General features: G+C 44.3%; 1 protein-coding gene across 1 annotated transcript in view; it reads left to right on the top strand.

Moving 5' to 3' along the window:
* The window catches only part of CAMK1D (calcium/calmodulin dependent protein kinase ID), a 364,601-nt gene extending 351,701 nt beyond the window's left edge, over positions 1–12,900 (top strand). Inside the window, exon 11 of the mRNA XM_075599490.1 lies at positions 6,235–12,900. Coding sequence (XP_075455605.1) covers positions 6,235–6,365 — 131 coding nt within the window. The 3' untranslated portion in view covers positions 6,366–12,900. The remainder of the gene's footprint in view (positions 1–6,234) is intronic.
* Positions 12,901–13,943: the final 1,043 nt, after the last annotated feature.

Here is a 13,943-nt window from a genome sequence, read left to right on the forward strand (position 1 = left end):
GGGTCACAGTGCTGGGAGAGAGGGTCACCGTGCTGGGAGAGAGGGTCACAGTGCTGGGAGAGAGGGCCACAGTGCTGGGAGTGAGGGATACAGTGCTGGGAGAGAGGGTCACAGTGCTGGGAGAGAGGGTCACAGTGCTGGGAGAGAGGGTCACAGTGCTGGGAGAGAGGGTCACATTGCTGGGAGAGAGGGACACAGTGCTGGGAGAGAGGGTCACAGTGCTGGGAGAGAGGGACGCAGTGCTGGGAGAGAGGGACGCAGTGCTGGGAGAGAGGGTCACAGTGCTGGGAGAGAGGGACGTAGTGCTGGGAGAGAGGGTCACAGTGCTGGGAGAGAGGGACACAGTGCTGTGGGAGAGGGTCACAGTGCTGGGAGAGAGGGTCACAGTGCTGGGAGAGAGGGACACAGTGCTGGGGGAGAGGGTCACATTGCTGGGGGAGAGGGTCACATTGCTGGGAGAGAGGGACGCAGTGCTGGGAGAGAGGGTCACAGTGCTGGGAGAGAGGGTCGCAGTACTGGGAGAGAGGGACGCAGTGCTGGGAGAGAGGGTCACAGTGCTGGGATAGAGGGACACAGTGCTAGGGGAGAGGGTCACAGTGCTGGGAGAGAGGGACACAGTGCTGGGAGAGAGGGTCACAGTGCTGGGAGAGAGGGTCACAGTGCTGGGAGAGAGGGTCACAGTGCTGGGGGAGAGGGTCACAGTGCTGGGAGAGAGGGTCACAGTGCTGGGAGAGAGGGACACAGTGCTGGGAGAGGGTCACAGTGCTGGGAGAGAGGGACACAGTGCTGGGAGAGAGGGTCACAGTGCTGGGAGAGAGGGACACAGTGCTGGGAGAGAGGGTCACAGTGCTGGGAGAGAGGGACACAGTGCTGGGAGAGAGGGACACAGTGCTGGGAGAGAGGGTCACAGTGCTGGGAGAGAGGGTCACAGTGCTGGGGGAGAGGGTCGCAGTGCTGGGAGAGGGACACAGTGCTGGGAGAGAGGGACACAGTGCTGGGAGAGAGGGTCACATTGCTGGGAGAGAGGGGCACAGTGCTGGGAGAGAGGGGCACAGTGCTGGGAGAGAGGGACACAGTGCTGGGGGAGAGGGACACAGTGCTGGGAGAGAGGGACACAGTGCTGGGAGAGAGGGACACCGTGCTGGGAGAGAGGGACACAGTGCTGGGAGAGAGGGACACAGTGCTGGGAGAGAGGGACACAGTGCTGGGAGAGAGGGTCACAGTGCTGGGGGAGAGGGTCACAGTGCTGGGGGAGAGGGTCACAGTGCTGGGAGAGAGGGTCACAGTGCTGGGAGAGAGGGTCACAGTGCTGGGAGAGAGGGACACAGTGCTGGGAGAGAGGGTCACAGTGCTGGGAGAGAGGGTCACAGTGCTGGGAGAGAGGGTCACAGTGCTGGGAGAGAGGGACACAGTGCTGGGAGAGAGGGACACAGTGCTGGGAGAGAGGGACACAGTGCTGGGAGAGAGAGACGGTATCATACACTAGTATACGCCCAAAAACCCATCAGAAACTTGACGAGAACAGAGAGCGTGAGGGAGAGAAGAGCGAGAAAAGAGCGCGAGGGAGAGAAGAGCGAGAAAAGAGTGCGAGGGAGAGAAGAGCGAGAACACTGAGAGGGAGAACAGCAAGAACGAGAGAGAGAACGAGAGAGAGAAGGAACAGCGGGAGAGAACAGCGAGAGCGCACAGATCCTTGAAGTACACCAATAGAGATAAATGGGATGAAGACCTCTTAGCAACAGAGACTGAAATGAGGCGGTGGGGAAGTTAGGAGGAGAACGAAGATAGGGCTTTGTTACAGATTGTGAGCAGTGTGGTCACCAGTATCAAAAGCAACCAAGACACTGTATCAAGCAAGATCGGGAGGGAGAAGTGTCCTTCAGATTTTGCTTCGTGGAAATCACTGGCTGAGCTGTATGAAAATCAGATTGCAGAACGTCTAGGAATGCATGGGAGTTAAAAAAATAATAATTAAAAGTGGAGCCTCAGTCTAGAAAAAGGGGGCTCAACGCCAGTCCTCAAGCCCCCCCAACAGGACAATTTTTTAGGATATCCCAGCCTCAGTAGCTATATGCGCTGAAGCAAGGACTGATTGAGCCAGCTGTGCTGAAGCAGGGATATCCTGAAAACCTGACCAGTAGGGGGGGCTTGAGGTCTGGAGTTGAGCACCACTGGTGTAGAATACTATTGAATTTGTGCTTGTGCTGTGAATGGAGAGTGCTACTAGCCAAAAGATGGGATGGTTTGAAATACTTTTTTACAATGTATAGGAATGTGGAGGAGGGGGACGGGTGCTATTTGGGGGACAAGGCTGCATCACAATATACATTTAAATCGAAAAGCATTTTGAGGGAAGACTACTGCATAATTTAATGCATTTGTCTAAAGCACAGAAGGATTTTAAATACTTATTTCTATCCCTTTTCTGTTTCAAACAAAACGTAACTAGCCACACTACGGAGCAAGATAAAACACAAAGTTCTGGTCAAACATTGAAATAGTATGTGGTCCATCTGGATTTATTTTGCCCCTACAGCAGGGGCGGGCTACTCCAGTCCTCAAGGGCCACCAACAGGTCAGGTTTTCAGAATACCCATGCTTCAGCACAGGTGTCTCAGTCTTCGTCGAAGACTGAGCCACGGATTGTGCCACCTGTGCTGAAGCAGGGATATCCTGAAAACCTGCCCTGTTGGTGGCCCTTGAGGATTGGTGTTGCATGCCCCTGCTGAACAGTATGACTGTCTGCCTTGAGAAACAGTGGACATCACTAGTTCCAAGCCTTTATTTTATGTTCTCATCCCGGTAAGAGCAGCCTGGTTGCAATGGTTGAAATGCCCAGTTCTTCTGATGAGGACCACTGCTTCCTTAAAACGGCTCAATAATATATTTTCTTACAGCCTTTGGAAGTGTTTCCATTACTCCTGGCCCAGCTATTTCCGTTCTTGAGGTATTAAAGTGGTAATCCAAGATGGATTTTGTTTTACATAGGATTTATGCAGGGAGGTCTCTGGAGCTGAACACCATTCATTTCTGGAGATACTTACCTCCATAGGGCGTGACAGTAGTCGCTCCGGCTTTCTTGCTGGGGTTCACGTAATGGCCGCTTTTCAAAACTCCTGTGCCCTGCGGGCCAATAGGAAGCCATGACGTCATCCGGCGTGGCTTCCTATTGGCCCATGTGACGCGGGACCTTTAGGCTTGCAGGAGATACCAACACCCCCTTCAGAGGTAAGTATCTCCAGAAGCAGGGGGTCCCAAGAGCTAAAATTAATGGGGATTCAGCTCCAGTGACCTGGTGGTTAAAACCTATAACTGGAATCCCTTGATATAATTGTCACTGGAAACTGCCACATTAACCACAGTATCCAAATGAAAAGATAATTATGATACTAGCTTCCTTAGAAATGACATAAAATAAATAAAGCAATGTATTATGCCTGGTTAACAAGGTTGCATTTTAAAAGGAATTTGCTGCTAATTTATCATTATTCTGGTCAGACATAATCCAACAAACTGCGTTGTACAACAGTTCTATGATTTTGCTGCCCACTTGCAAAACTTCAAAACCTCATCCTAATAAAAGAATTGAGCTGTGCAAAACTTGAAGGGCGTTTGAACTCAATTCTCAGATGTACTATCAGTGAGATTTTATAGCGCAATAAAAAAAGTAGCATTAAACAGACATTAACAGTCATACTCACTGAGCGGCACTATTCCATAAGACCCCATGTGGCCCATTCTCCTAAATGGGCCTAAACATGTTTTATGGAGTAGCATCACTTAGTAAATATGGACTTAATGAGTCATTTAAAAATATCCTATTCTCTGTAATTAAATTAATTTAAATACATTTTTACAGCTGCAAACTTCACAATCTTGTTTTTCTTGATGTGCCTGTGAAAAACGTTCCTTTTTTTTTGCAGACCTTTTTGCATTGCACAAGGAAAACTCATGTTTCCCTCTGTACAACAGACACTGCATAATGCCTTTAGTATCAGCACTGGAGCAGGCTGAAGGTACCTCTTGTACAGAAAGCATTGAATGGCCTGTGCACTGCAGACTAAGCCTTTGCAATATCCTACAGTACAGTACATGCTCATCTAACAGGGCTGGGATAAGTGACACAGAGACACAGCACCATTTGGCTTTGTGAAGCTTTTCTAGCTTTTATTTTAGCCAAACAGGAAACCAGGACATTTTCCAATTACTGCTCACTACTGCACCGACACACTTTATTCGAGCAAATACCCGGTATGTACCTGGCAGATACCTGGAATGCGCCGCTCCTCACCTCTGACAAGCCCCGTTGCATTTGCCTTCCCAGCCTGGGTTCATGCCTGGCTGACGGGCGGCTGATCTGTTAAATGATAATGATTAGGATTTAATAGGCTGCAATGCTTCGCGTGTCTACCAGATGGCATAAATTCATGAATTGTAATGCAGTATATATATATGTACTGTGCAGTATTGCAGCCAGCGGGAATAAAATGCTTCAATCCCTGCCGGAAAATACCTCAATGCACTCGGGCAGAAAACAGTCACAAACCTCAATACACCCGGGTATACCCGAATTCGTGGGACTAGCCGAGCTCGAATAAAGTGTGTCGCCAGTGTATGTAGGGAAAAAACTAAAGCAGGCTTGTTTGTCTGGCAATGGCTACGGTGATTACGTACTGTGCCGGAGGCAGTTATAACAGGATGGATTGTTGAGTTTCTTTGTATTCTTTCTATCACTCATTATAGAAACGTTACAATGCTACAAGTAGTAAACTGGGTACAAATGTATCATTCGATTGTTGGTTGCTTCTGATCATGAAAATTATAAAGAAATCTGAAACTCAAGGGGAGCTACAGTATGTTTGAAACTCGTCTGGCTAAAAAAACAGGAGAAAAAAACTGCACCATGTTTTTTCCAAACGAAAAATTCTATGACATCTTATTGTCTGATAAATCTGATGCCATTTTTTCACTTGACTTTTGCAGCCGAGTGCCTTGGAAACATAACCACAAAGGTGTATTTTAGGCACCCTACGTATGGGGAATGACCTGGGTCTCCCATTGACCCTCTTCAAATTAATGTTTAGATGAAAGCTATACTAGGTGTAACTTCCAATCAACTTGTTGTATTGAGAGAATAGTGATACATCAAAACATTATTACAGTACCTTCAAAACATATTGTGACAGCTTAAATACTATGCTAATTGGACCCTTGGAACAAGAGCCTACAGTAGATTTATGTGTCTCAACAATTTGACCATGTCCAGAAGGTCAGAGCTGACCCTGTTCTGTATTCTAATATCGGACAGAGGCTCCGTTGTGAGGGAGCGATAAAAAAGACATCTGCAATCCTATTATTGGTTCTGATTTTCATGAAAGATTAATTCTTCGGGGAGGTTAGTAGGTTAAGATTATTAAGCCTTTATCCATATTGGTCATGCTCATCATGACTGGAGTTTACTAGATGCTTTTGCTTAATTATTTGTTTCTCTGCCAAGTTTCTTCTTCAGTTTTACTCCATGTAAAGACATTAAAGCTGCAGTTCAGTCTTTTTTTTTTTTTTTTTTTGTTCTACATTTATTTTTTTACTTCAATAGTTTTATGTGGGCAATCTCTAATTACCTAAAGAACTGTATAGCTGCCGGTCAATTCGTTCTCCATGTATTGATAGGTCGAAATTTGGTGACATATTAAAAGCTGGGATTTGTTTATAATCTGCTTGTCAGTCAGTGGAAGCTCATGAATATTCATGAGCAATTCTGCACTGACATGTGCTAGAGGGAGGGCAGGGCTGACAAAGGGGTGTGCCAGAGCTTGTGACAGGACATGAAGGGGCAGTGCCTTAGCAAATGCTTGTTAAAATAGAATACAAGAAAATTGGTCTTTCAAAGTTGTTTTTTTAAAAACAGAAAATGCTAAAAGTATTTTTTCTTACTACAGAACTGATTTATTAAAAAAAAACAGACATGCAGGATATTGACTGAACTGCAGCTTTAATTCTCACTGATTTTTAACTTCTGCGTTCCCATAGACGTAAACAGAAACTTACTGATACAAATAAGTACTTTTCCATTAAAAGTCCATTTATTTGCTCCACAACCCCTAAAATCTCACCGATTTTGGTGGCTGGCGTCTTTAGGATAGATGGGGCCATAATAGCCATATCGAAAGGTAACCCCGGGGTTCTGAAGAGACAGTTACTGCAATCATTGTTTCTTGTTGTTTCTTCTTTTAGGTATGTCCCCGTCTAGCCCCTACAGTTTCTTGTCGGGCGTTTCTTCCTCCTCTTCAGCCATTTCTGCAGTGGGTGGAGAACGGAGACCGAGACCACCCTCTGTCACAACTGTGCTCAGCGGGAGCAAGTGAGCAGCCAAAGAGGGACCGGGGCGGAGATGGAGAGTAGCCGACTCGCCACGTGTGATTTCATTCTGAATTGTGCACTCCAGGATGGACTCAGAGATAAAAGAAATTTTTTTTATGGCCATATTTTATACTGCACCAACATCAACAGCAACACAAGGTTTTAATGTATTATAAAATGCACCGACTCCAGTTCCACTATGGTGAAAGGATTTGACCATAACTGGGGAGGCATAGGAGTCTTGCAATGTTCTTACTACTGGACATTATATATATTTTTCCCCAGATAATTTGCTTTATTCTCAACGGTGGTATTGGTACTGTATATGTTGTATTTTTTTTTTCATTAATTGAGGTCTCAACTGGATTATTTAACTAATACTCATGTTGGTGGATTACTTTATCATTTTATTCTAGTAGTACTTTCTTCTTAAATCAGACATTATCGTGTGCCCCTTCCCCCCTTCTGCTAAGAGAGGAATTAGTAAGTGAGAACCGAGTTTCGGGGAGTATATTTTACTATAAAGTGAATGGAAACTGGTTAATTCAAAGAGCAGTTACTACTACATTAAGATATTATCGAAATACTCTGCAATAGCTTTTGCCGTCTCCCGTGTTGCTGCATTGCTAATAAGGCAGGGCAAGAGTTTGATTAGAATGTGATACATGCCTTCCTCTGAGCTCTGTGTGCGGCGGGACCGTGAGACACTTCTTGTTCTCCCCACCTGGATGCCAACATTCTAAAATGCATCTTCTAATATTCAAATGATGACCAGGGACTGGTTGCAGTATGTTTAAAGGGCTTGGTGGGTTACCTATAGAAGGGCTGCTCACAGCTATGACATGCCACAAAGATGTAACTATGCCATCACTTATTGTTGCAAGGTTAACAGAAAAAAAAACCAGTAGCTTGAAAAACAAGACTGACATTTCACTCACTAATATGGAAATTAGTAACGGTGTTTTTGGTTAGTTGTAGACTAAAAACCTGATGTGTCCAAAGTATGATAATAGTAACAAGTAACTTTAAAGCAGCAATTTCTGACCCCATTTTGTATATTGGTCGTTTTATTTTACAGAATTCTTCCAAGCTGGAAACACGTTCATTTCAGCTGCAGGGGGCGCCTTGGTTCCCACGATACTTACCAGTTTATGGACAATTAAAGATGGCTGCGGTGGTTGTCCAATAGGAAGCCTCTACGTCATCCCTTAAGTGATATTGTGGTTTCATGTTAGTCCGCGGGAACTTTAGTAGCCATTTTGATTTCTTCAAAGGGAGAGAAAATATCAACATCTAAACTGGTAAGTATTTTGGGATTCGGGACGTCCCCAGAGCTAAAAATAGCTCAGTTCAGCTCTGGAAACCCCCACAGTTCCAATGCTGTAAAGATTAAAACAATACGGAAAAAATGAAGTAGTAGGGATTGGTGCTTTAAGGAGGGAAGTGTGGGGTGTTATTAATAGCTTTCTCGTGGTTATATTATACTTATATCGAAGCTTTCTCATTGTCATATTATACTTATAGTGGAGCTTAGTCAGGATATATCCCTTGTGGATAAATGGGTATTTGCAGCGGACATTTTCTTAGCCATTAAATCACAATATCATTTTCACTTTGCTCTATTAGTGAGTGTAAAGTAATATTTAGAAGTTATTATGGAAACTACAAATTCCAATTCTAGGTCATACCCAGTTGGTATACAAAGCCAGTCTTGGTTTATACCTCCCACCCTTTAAATAGTTGTACAAATGAAAGTATGATTCAGATCTCTAAAATCCGAAATCTATGTACGTTTATTAAACATCTTAAAATGGATTTGATGCTATTTCTCCACAACTGCTGCTTTATTATGGGGAGCAGCTCTATCCAGAAAACGTTCCAGTGGCAAACCAGGCCCCTTCCACAGGGAGCACCCACTGTTTCCATACTTTTATAAATCTGCCTTATTGTTTTTCAGATAAATACATTATGTCCCAGAAAAGGAGTTTCATCTTATTTCATGAAAAGGGGTAGATGCACCAAATAGCTCTAGATTAACCAACACTGTTGCAGACAATCCTAGTGTTGTCAATCCATTGAAATCCCTGGAAATTTTTTAGAGTTTTCCCGAAGGAAAAAGTGATTAAAAAACCCAGATGGTGCGAAACGTTGATATAACTGCCCTTTTAAAAACTCCATCCCGACTGGATAAATCCACCTTGTAAAACGTTACTGTGTAGCAAGACACTGTCTAATATACAGTGGATGGTTTATGTCAGGTGGAAACCCAAACTACATTTCTATCAACTGCAAAAGCTTATGAATGATAACACTACTGGTAACTATATGCTTTGAAATAAGCATGCAAAGAGACGATCAAAAATATTTAAGGCAGTATTACTAAGCAGTGCTATTTCAGAATTCACCTTCCAGCTAATACACAACCAATATACCATGTGTTGTCTTTATTCTCAATGTAAAGTCAATTCTTTCCTGATACCATTTGGGGTTTATTTGCTCTTGGTTTGTATTATACTAGCGGTTTCATTTTTGGATACAGAGTAAGATACTTTGCGGACTGTGATACCTTTTGATGGACCATATTAATCATGCAAGGTTCTCCTGTGCATAGGCTTTCCAGACTACAGAGGTCTCTTCATCAGATTATTGGATACACGAGTGTAAAATCTTTTGTTGGACCATTAGTGTTCAACGACCGGGAGTCGTCAAAGAGCGATCCGCGCTATCACGGGCGAATCGGCGAAATCGGCAATCAAAGTTAATGGCACATGTCGCCAATTTGGCCCCCGGATCGCGATTCAATGACTCCCAGCCAACTAATTTACGTCTACCATGCTCATTTAGCAATGTTTGTGCCATGGAAGAGCAGCACCTATTTATTACAGAAATCGTTTTCTTTAAAATGTGCCATTTCTTCCCCTGTTAGTGACCCCACCCCCCCCCCAAAAAAAGTTTTTAAAAAATGACCCCCATTTCATCTCAGAAATGATAGAGTTGGACATAAGCCATAAGAGAAAGTTTGTCTTGGCAGTTCTTAAATTAAAATATAACTTCTAATGCTAAAGAGGTAAAAATACTTATTTTTTGCTAACCAACAAAATGTAACACTTGCAGGCAATTCATACTTAACGGCCTATCAATGCTTTAAGATGTGTTTGCATCTATTCAATGCCACACGCACAGGCAGTTATGCTGCCACATTTTACCATGAACGCCAATGGCATGAGAGTGAGAAGAGCCATTTGTTTTACTTAGTAAACGTAATTGGAAGCCTTGGAGTTTTGACTCGCTATCACCGGGCAATGAGGAATCTATTCCCTGGCTACTTCAACATTGCTCCAGGCAGAACACATTCGGAGATCCTTATTCCTTTACATTATACACTGTGAGTGCTCATCTGCATGTCGTTACCCAGAATCCCTGGCTGCCGTGGAAGCATTGTATGGGGAAAGGCAGGTTTGTGGACCTGTTTGATATGTGACGTGGTCATAAGTGGTATTTGTAGTTGCTCTACATTATATAGAATGGGTGAGTGACTGAGCCATTAGACTGGAAACATATCACCTAAATGTAATAGAACAACACACAGGAGGAACACAATGGAATATTTTTAAAGTTACGTTTTTTCTGAGTTCAAGTTTCAGGAAAACGTTCAATTTCAGAGATCGGCTTCTGAAGAAGAGACCGGGCTTTGCTAACGGTACAGGGAAGGCTGTAGCCTGTATTTGCCGTGTGGGGAGGAGTAGTAATTCCAGTGCAGGCTTCCAGTCTGCCTCACTGTGGTAGGCTGACTAATCAATCTCAGTTGATCTGTACCTTTAAATATCAAACACTTCCCAGCCCCTTTTGCTGCTGGAAAAATCAGGCGCTAATCTCTCGCTCTGTCATGCTGTTTTAGCTGCTCTGACTTGATTCCCAGCTCAGCTCTGGGCTGTTTCTCTTGTCTGCAATCCTCAAGCCTGGTTTGTATGTACATTTCTCTGACTATTTTGCCTTAAGCTTTCTTAGTGCAGCACGCTTCCTGCTATGCCTGCCCCAGGTTGTTGGTTCCATGCTCTTGGGTGTTCCTTTACACCAGGGATCGCCAACCTTTTACTGCCCTAGGGTACACTTGAGAGTTCAGGAGAGACCGGCGGGCACCAATCAATCAACACACACACACAATACACTTACCTTGGGGGACGGGGTGGCTCCAGCAAGAGAGGCACACAACAGCTGTTGGTGACATAACCCCTCCCCAATACACATAACCCCCCCCCCTTCTCCCAGCACCACACACACGCACCTTTACATGGAGGCCTCCGGTGCTGTGCCGAACAGTACATATGTATCCATCGGGCCTTTCTGCATTGCTTCTGCGCGCAGAGTTATATTGTTACAAGACCTATCTACCCTTTCAATGACTGCTTGAATACCAGAGGGAAGCACCATTATGTGTTGCAATTGGGGTACGCCGTCAGTCTTGCTAGGGAGCACCGCATACAGGATGTACCGGCCACAGGGCTAGGCAGGAGTGTGGGTCTGTGGCCAGTACCACTTTTAAACAGTCACCAAACAGGTAACCTTAAAACCGAGGTGTCTGACTTCAACTGAAGTCCTCCACCCCACACTTTCAGGGTAAGTCCAATACATTAGGATTAATGACCTTATTCCATACCAAGTCTCTGTTTTGGGGCTTGGTCCTGATGTACTGTAAAACTGAACAGTCTAACCGGCACTCCAGTCTACGGGCAGTGTGAATACCAATTAGGGACTCGAGTCTGGGGTATGGTTGCCAGGTGGCTTCTCCAAAAATACTGGACACTGGTGAAAGGTGTGACACATTCGACAGACACGCACACCTTTCAGCTCCATGCTATTTCCCCCTTTCCTTGGACCCACCCCCAGGCTCCTGCCACCACCTCATTGGTTGCTACCCAGCAGCATCCAATCAGGACAGAGGAAACTGCCCCGTCCCCTAAGCAACAGCCCTGCTCGGGAAAATCCCATGGCCTCCCCAAGCCGGTCAGGTCACTATGTCCAGAGAGGTAATACCGGACACATACATGTCCAGTATTACCTCTCATTTTTTCTCATTTGAACAAAGTGTCCAAATAGAGGACAGTCCGGTTAAATACCTGGTAACCTTTGCCTGGGGCCTCACTTATAACCTACTACTGTACCTGATTCCATTTTAGTCTGCTTGATCTCCTATTGCAGGACTACTATTCTTCCTTACCATGCAGCCCTTCTGCATTCTGGCTCCTAGGTTCCCTAGAATTCCCCTGTCTCTCAATCTTCCCTGAAAAATCATCCAGAGCCTTTTAAGTGCTAGCGTTCAGCCACACACCCTTGAACTTCAGTGCTGTGCTCTTTGTTTATGTTTCTCTTGGTTGACAGTATAAAGTCTAAAGAGCTTGCCAGTCCGTCTCTCCCTGCTGACAGGCTGTTACCCTGCAACCTGTTATATTGCAGTGACTCACGACACACAAAAACATCCACGTTCTATTATAGAATTATGAACCACAATGCACTGGGCTTATATGTAAATGAAAGGAATGCTTTAAAATCTCAATGATGGGAGTCAGCACCTGGCAATACCGGGAGTTAGCACCTGAATTCACTAACAATCCCTCTATGTAAATCGTTTTCTGTTGTCCTTTCTGTTTGTGTGCTAGACCATGATAAATTCACAAATATGTGCTAATGGCTGACCCAGCCTGCTTGACTTTGGTTGAGTCAGTAAACAAAATACACAGAGGAGCCCAAGAACCATTTAACCCTTTGAACGCTGGGGGGTCGTGAAGCTTGAGTGCCCCTCCAGCCCAGTGTGGTCATGTGACCACGGTGGCCATTTTGGAGGAAACGGAAGAGGAGGGATTAGGGTTGGGTAATACACCGGTATGATAGTAATACCACGATAATAAGAATGGCTGGGTAACTCGGTACTTACCATTGTTAATTGCCGCGGTGGTCGCGGCACCGAAGGATTAACGCTGTAGGGTGTACCGTTCAGAATCATGGACCCCCCGTGTGATCACGGTAGACACTCTCCAAGTTGCTCGTGATCGTAAGTCTTACTACATCTGTAGTCAATCCGTCATATGAGGCACCCAGAGTGCCAGTCCCCATGACATAACGACTGTCCTGGGGCACTTAAAGGGTTAAACAAAATGGGATTTGGTGCACGTTATCGTGGTAAATGGACCAATTTAAGGATTATTCATAGATGTTCATACCTTGAAAGTCTCTTCAGATGTAATGTACAATTATAAACACGTTCTTGGTGGACACATTTGGTATTTCTCCTACTTTCAATGAATTTTTCTTTGTGACTAGCTTTAACCACATTTTTTTTTTTTTAAACCAAAGATGCAGCAGAATACTTTATTTTTCATTTGAGGGAGGATTATGTATTATTTTGAGAAAATGATCAGCAAATTACAGATAATTCTGGTGTCCTGTTTGCACCACCAAACAAAAAACTATGCATTTTGCTATTTCCCCCGTGTGTCGTTTTGCTGTAAATCAGTCTAAATAAAATAATACAATATTAATACAGCTACAGTATGGAGAATCAATTCATTACCTAAACAATTTCTGCCTTGGCAGAAGATATGGAGATTCTGTCACTCTCAGTATCCGTGTTCATAACATTGCAGTCTGTTGTTTTGTGAGAAGTGCCTAGATGATCCATTAGATATGTTGGAGGTTGTGAGATCTTTCATTAGGCATAACATCTTCATTGCTGTGGTTTTACATCAGCAGATCCTTCTGCAGGTAACATTGCATCAAAAATACAACCTGTCAAATGTCAGCATTTGGGAACAATCGAAGAACCAGTACTTAAAAAGCATGAAAATAACTGATTCATTACAGTTATAGTTCCACAAGATATTTTACAAATAATATATAGGGAAACATAATCATGAATAGAGAGAGAGACTACATTATATATAGTTAGTGGACAGTATTTTATTAAACTATATTTTTTCACTATATTTATGTATTGCTAATTGAAAGGAGCCCATAGTCTGTACACCAGATGTATTTAAATAACAGCACATGTAAAAAACTCAGCTTGATTGGTAAATGGTCTTTGATTATGCAATGAATAACTTTTTGTCCTTGCATATTTTGCTAACTCGCATCTTATATGGTAATAGGTGATTTTATTCTTTGTGCGCACTCGGACACTTTCCCTCAATACATATAGTGTGTTTAGTGCAAGTAAATAATTGAAAATGACATGGCTTTAAGCATTGGAAGCAACTCATGCAGTGGCGGCTTAAGACCCTCTGGGGCCCCCAGCACCAAGACTTTGGGGGCCTTTCCTCAAGGGGGCCTTCCTCCTGCAGCATCATTTGACGTCAGGGTCACCATGACAATGTGACGCTGCAGGAGGAGGGCCGCTCCGGAGAGGGTAAGAGACATCCCTGTCTCTCATATATATACACACAACTTACCTTGGGTGAGGTCCGGGGACTCTGCAGCTCCCTCCTTGGGCCGGGTGGAAGTTGGATCCCGGTGCCGACAGGAGGAGGGAGAATCTGGCAGACTTTGACCGATGTGGAGGTGGGGAGCCACAGCACCGGCCACTGCAA

Source organism: Ascaphus truei, chromosome 5 (genome assembly GCF_040206685.1).
Source record: "Ascaphus truei isolate aAscTru1 chromosome 5, aAscTru1.hap1, whole genome shotgun sequence".
In the NCBI taxonomy this organism is placed as follows: domain Eukaryota; kingdom Metazoa; phylum Chordata; class Amphibia; order Anura; family Ascaphidae; genus Ascaphus; species Ascaphus truei.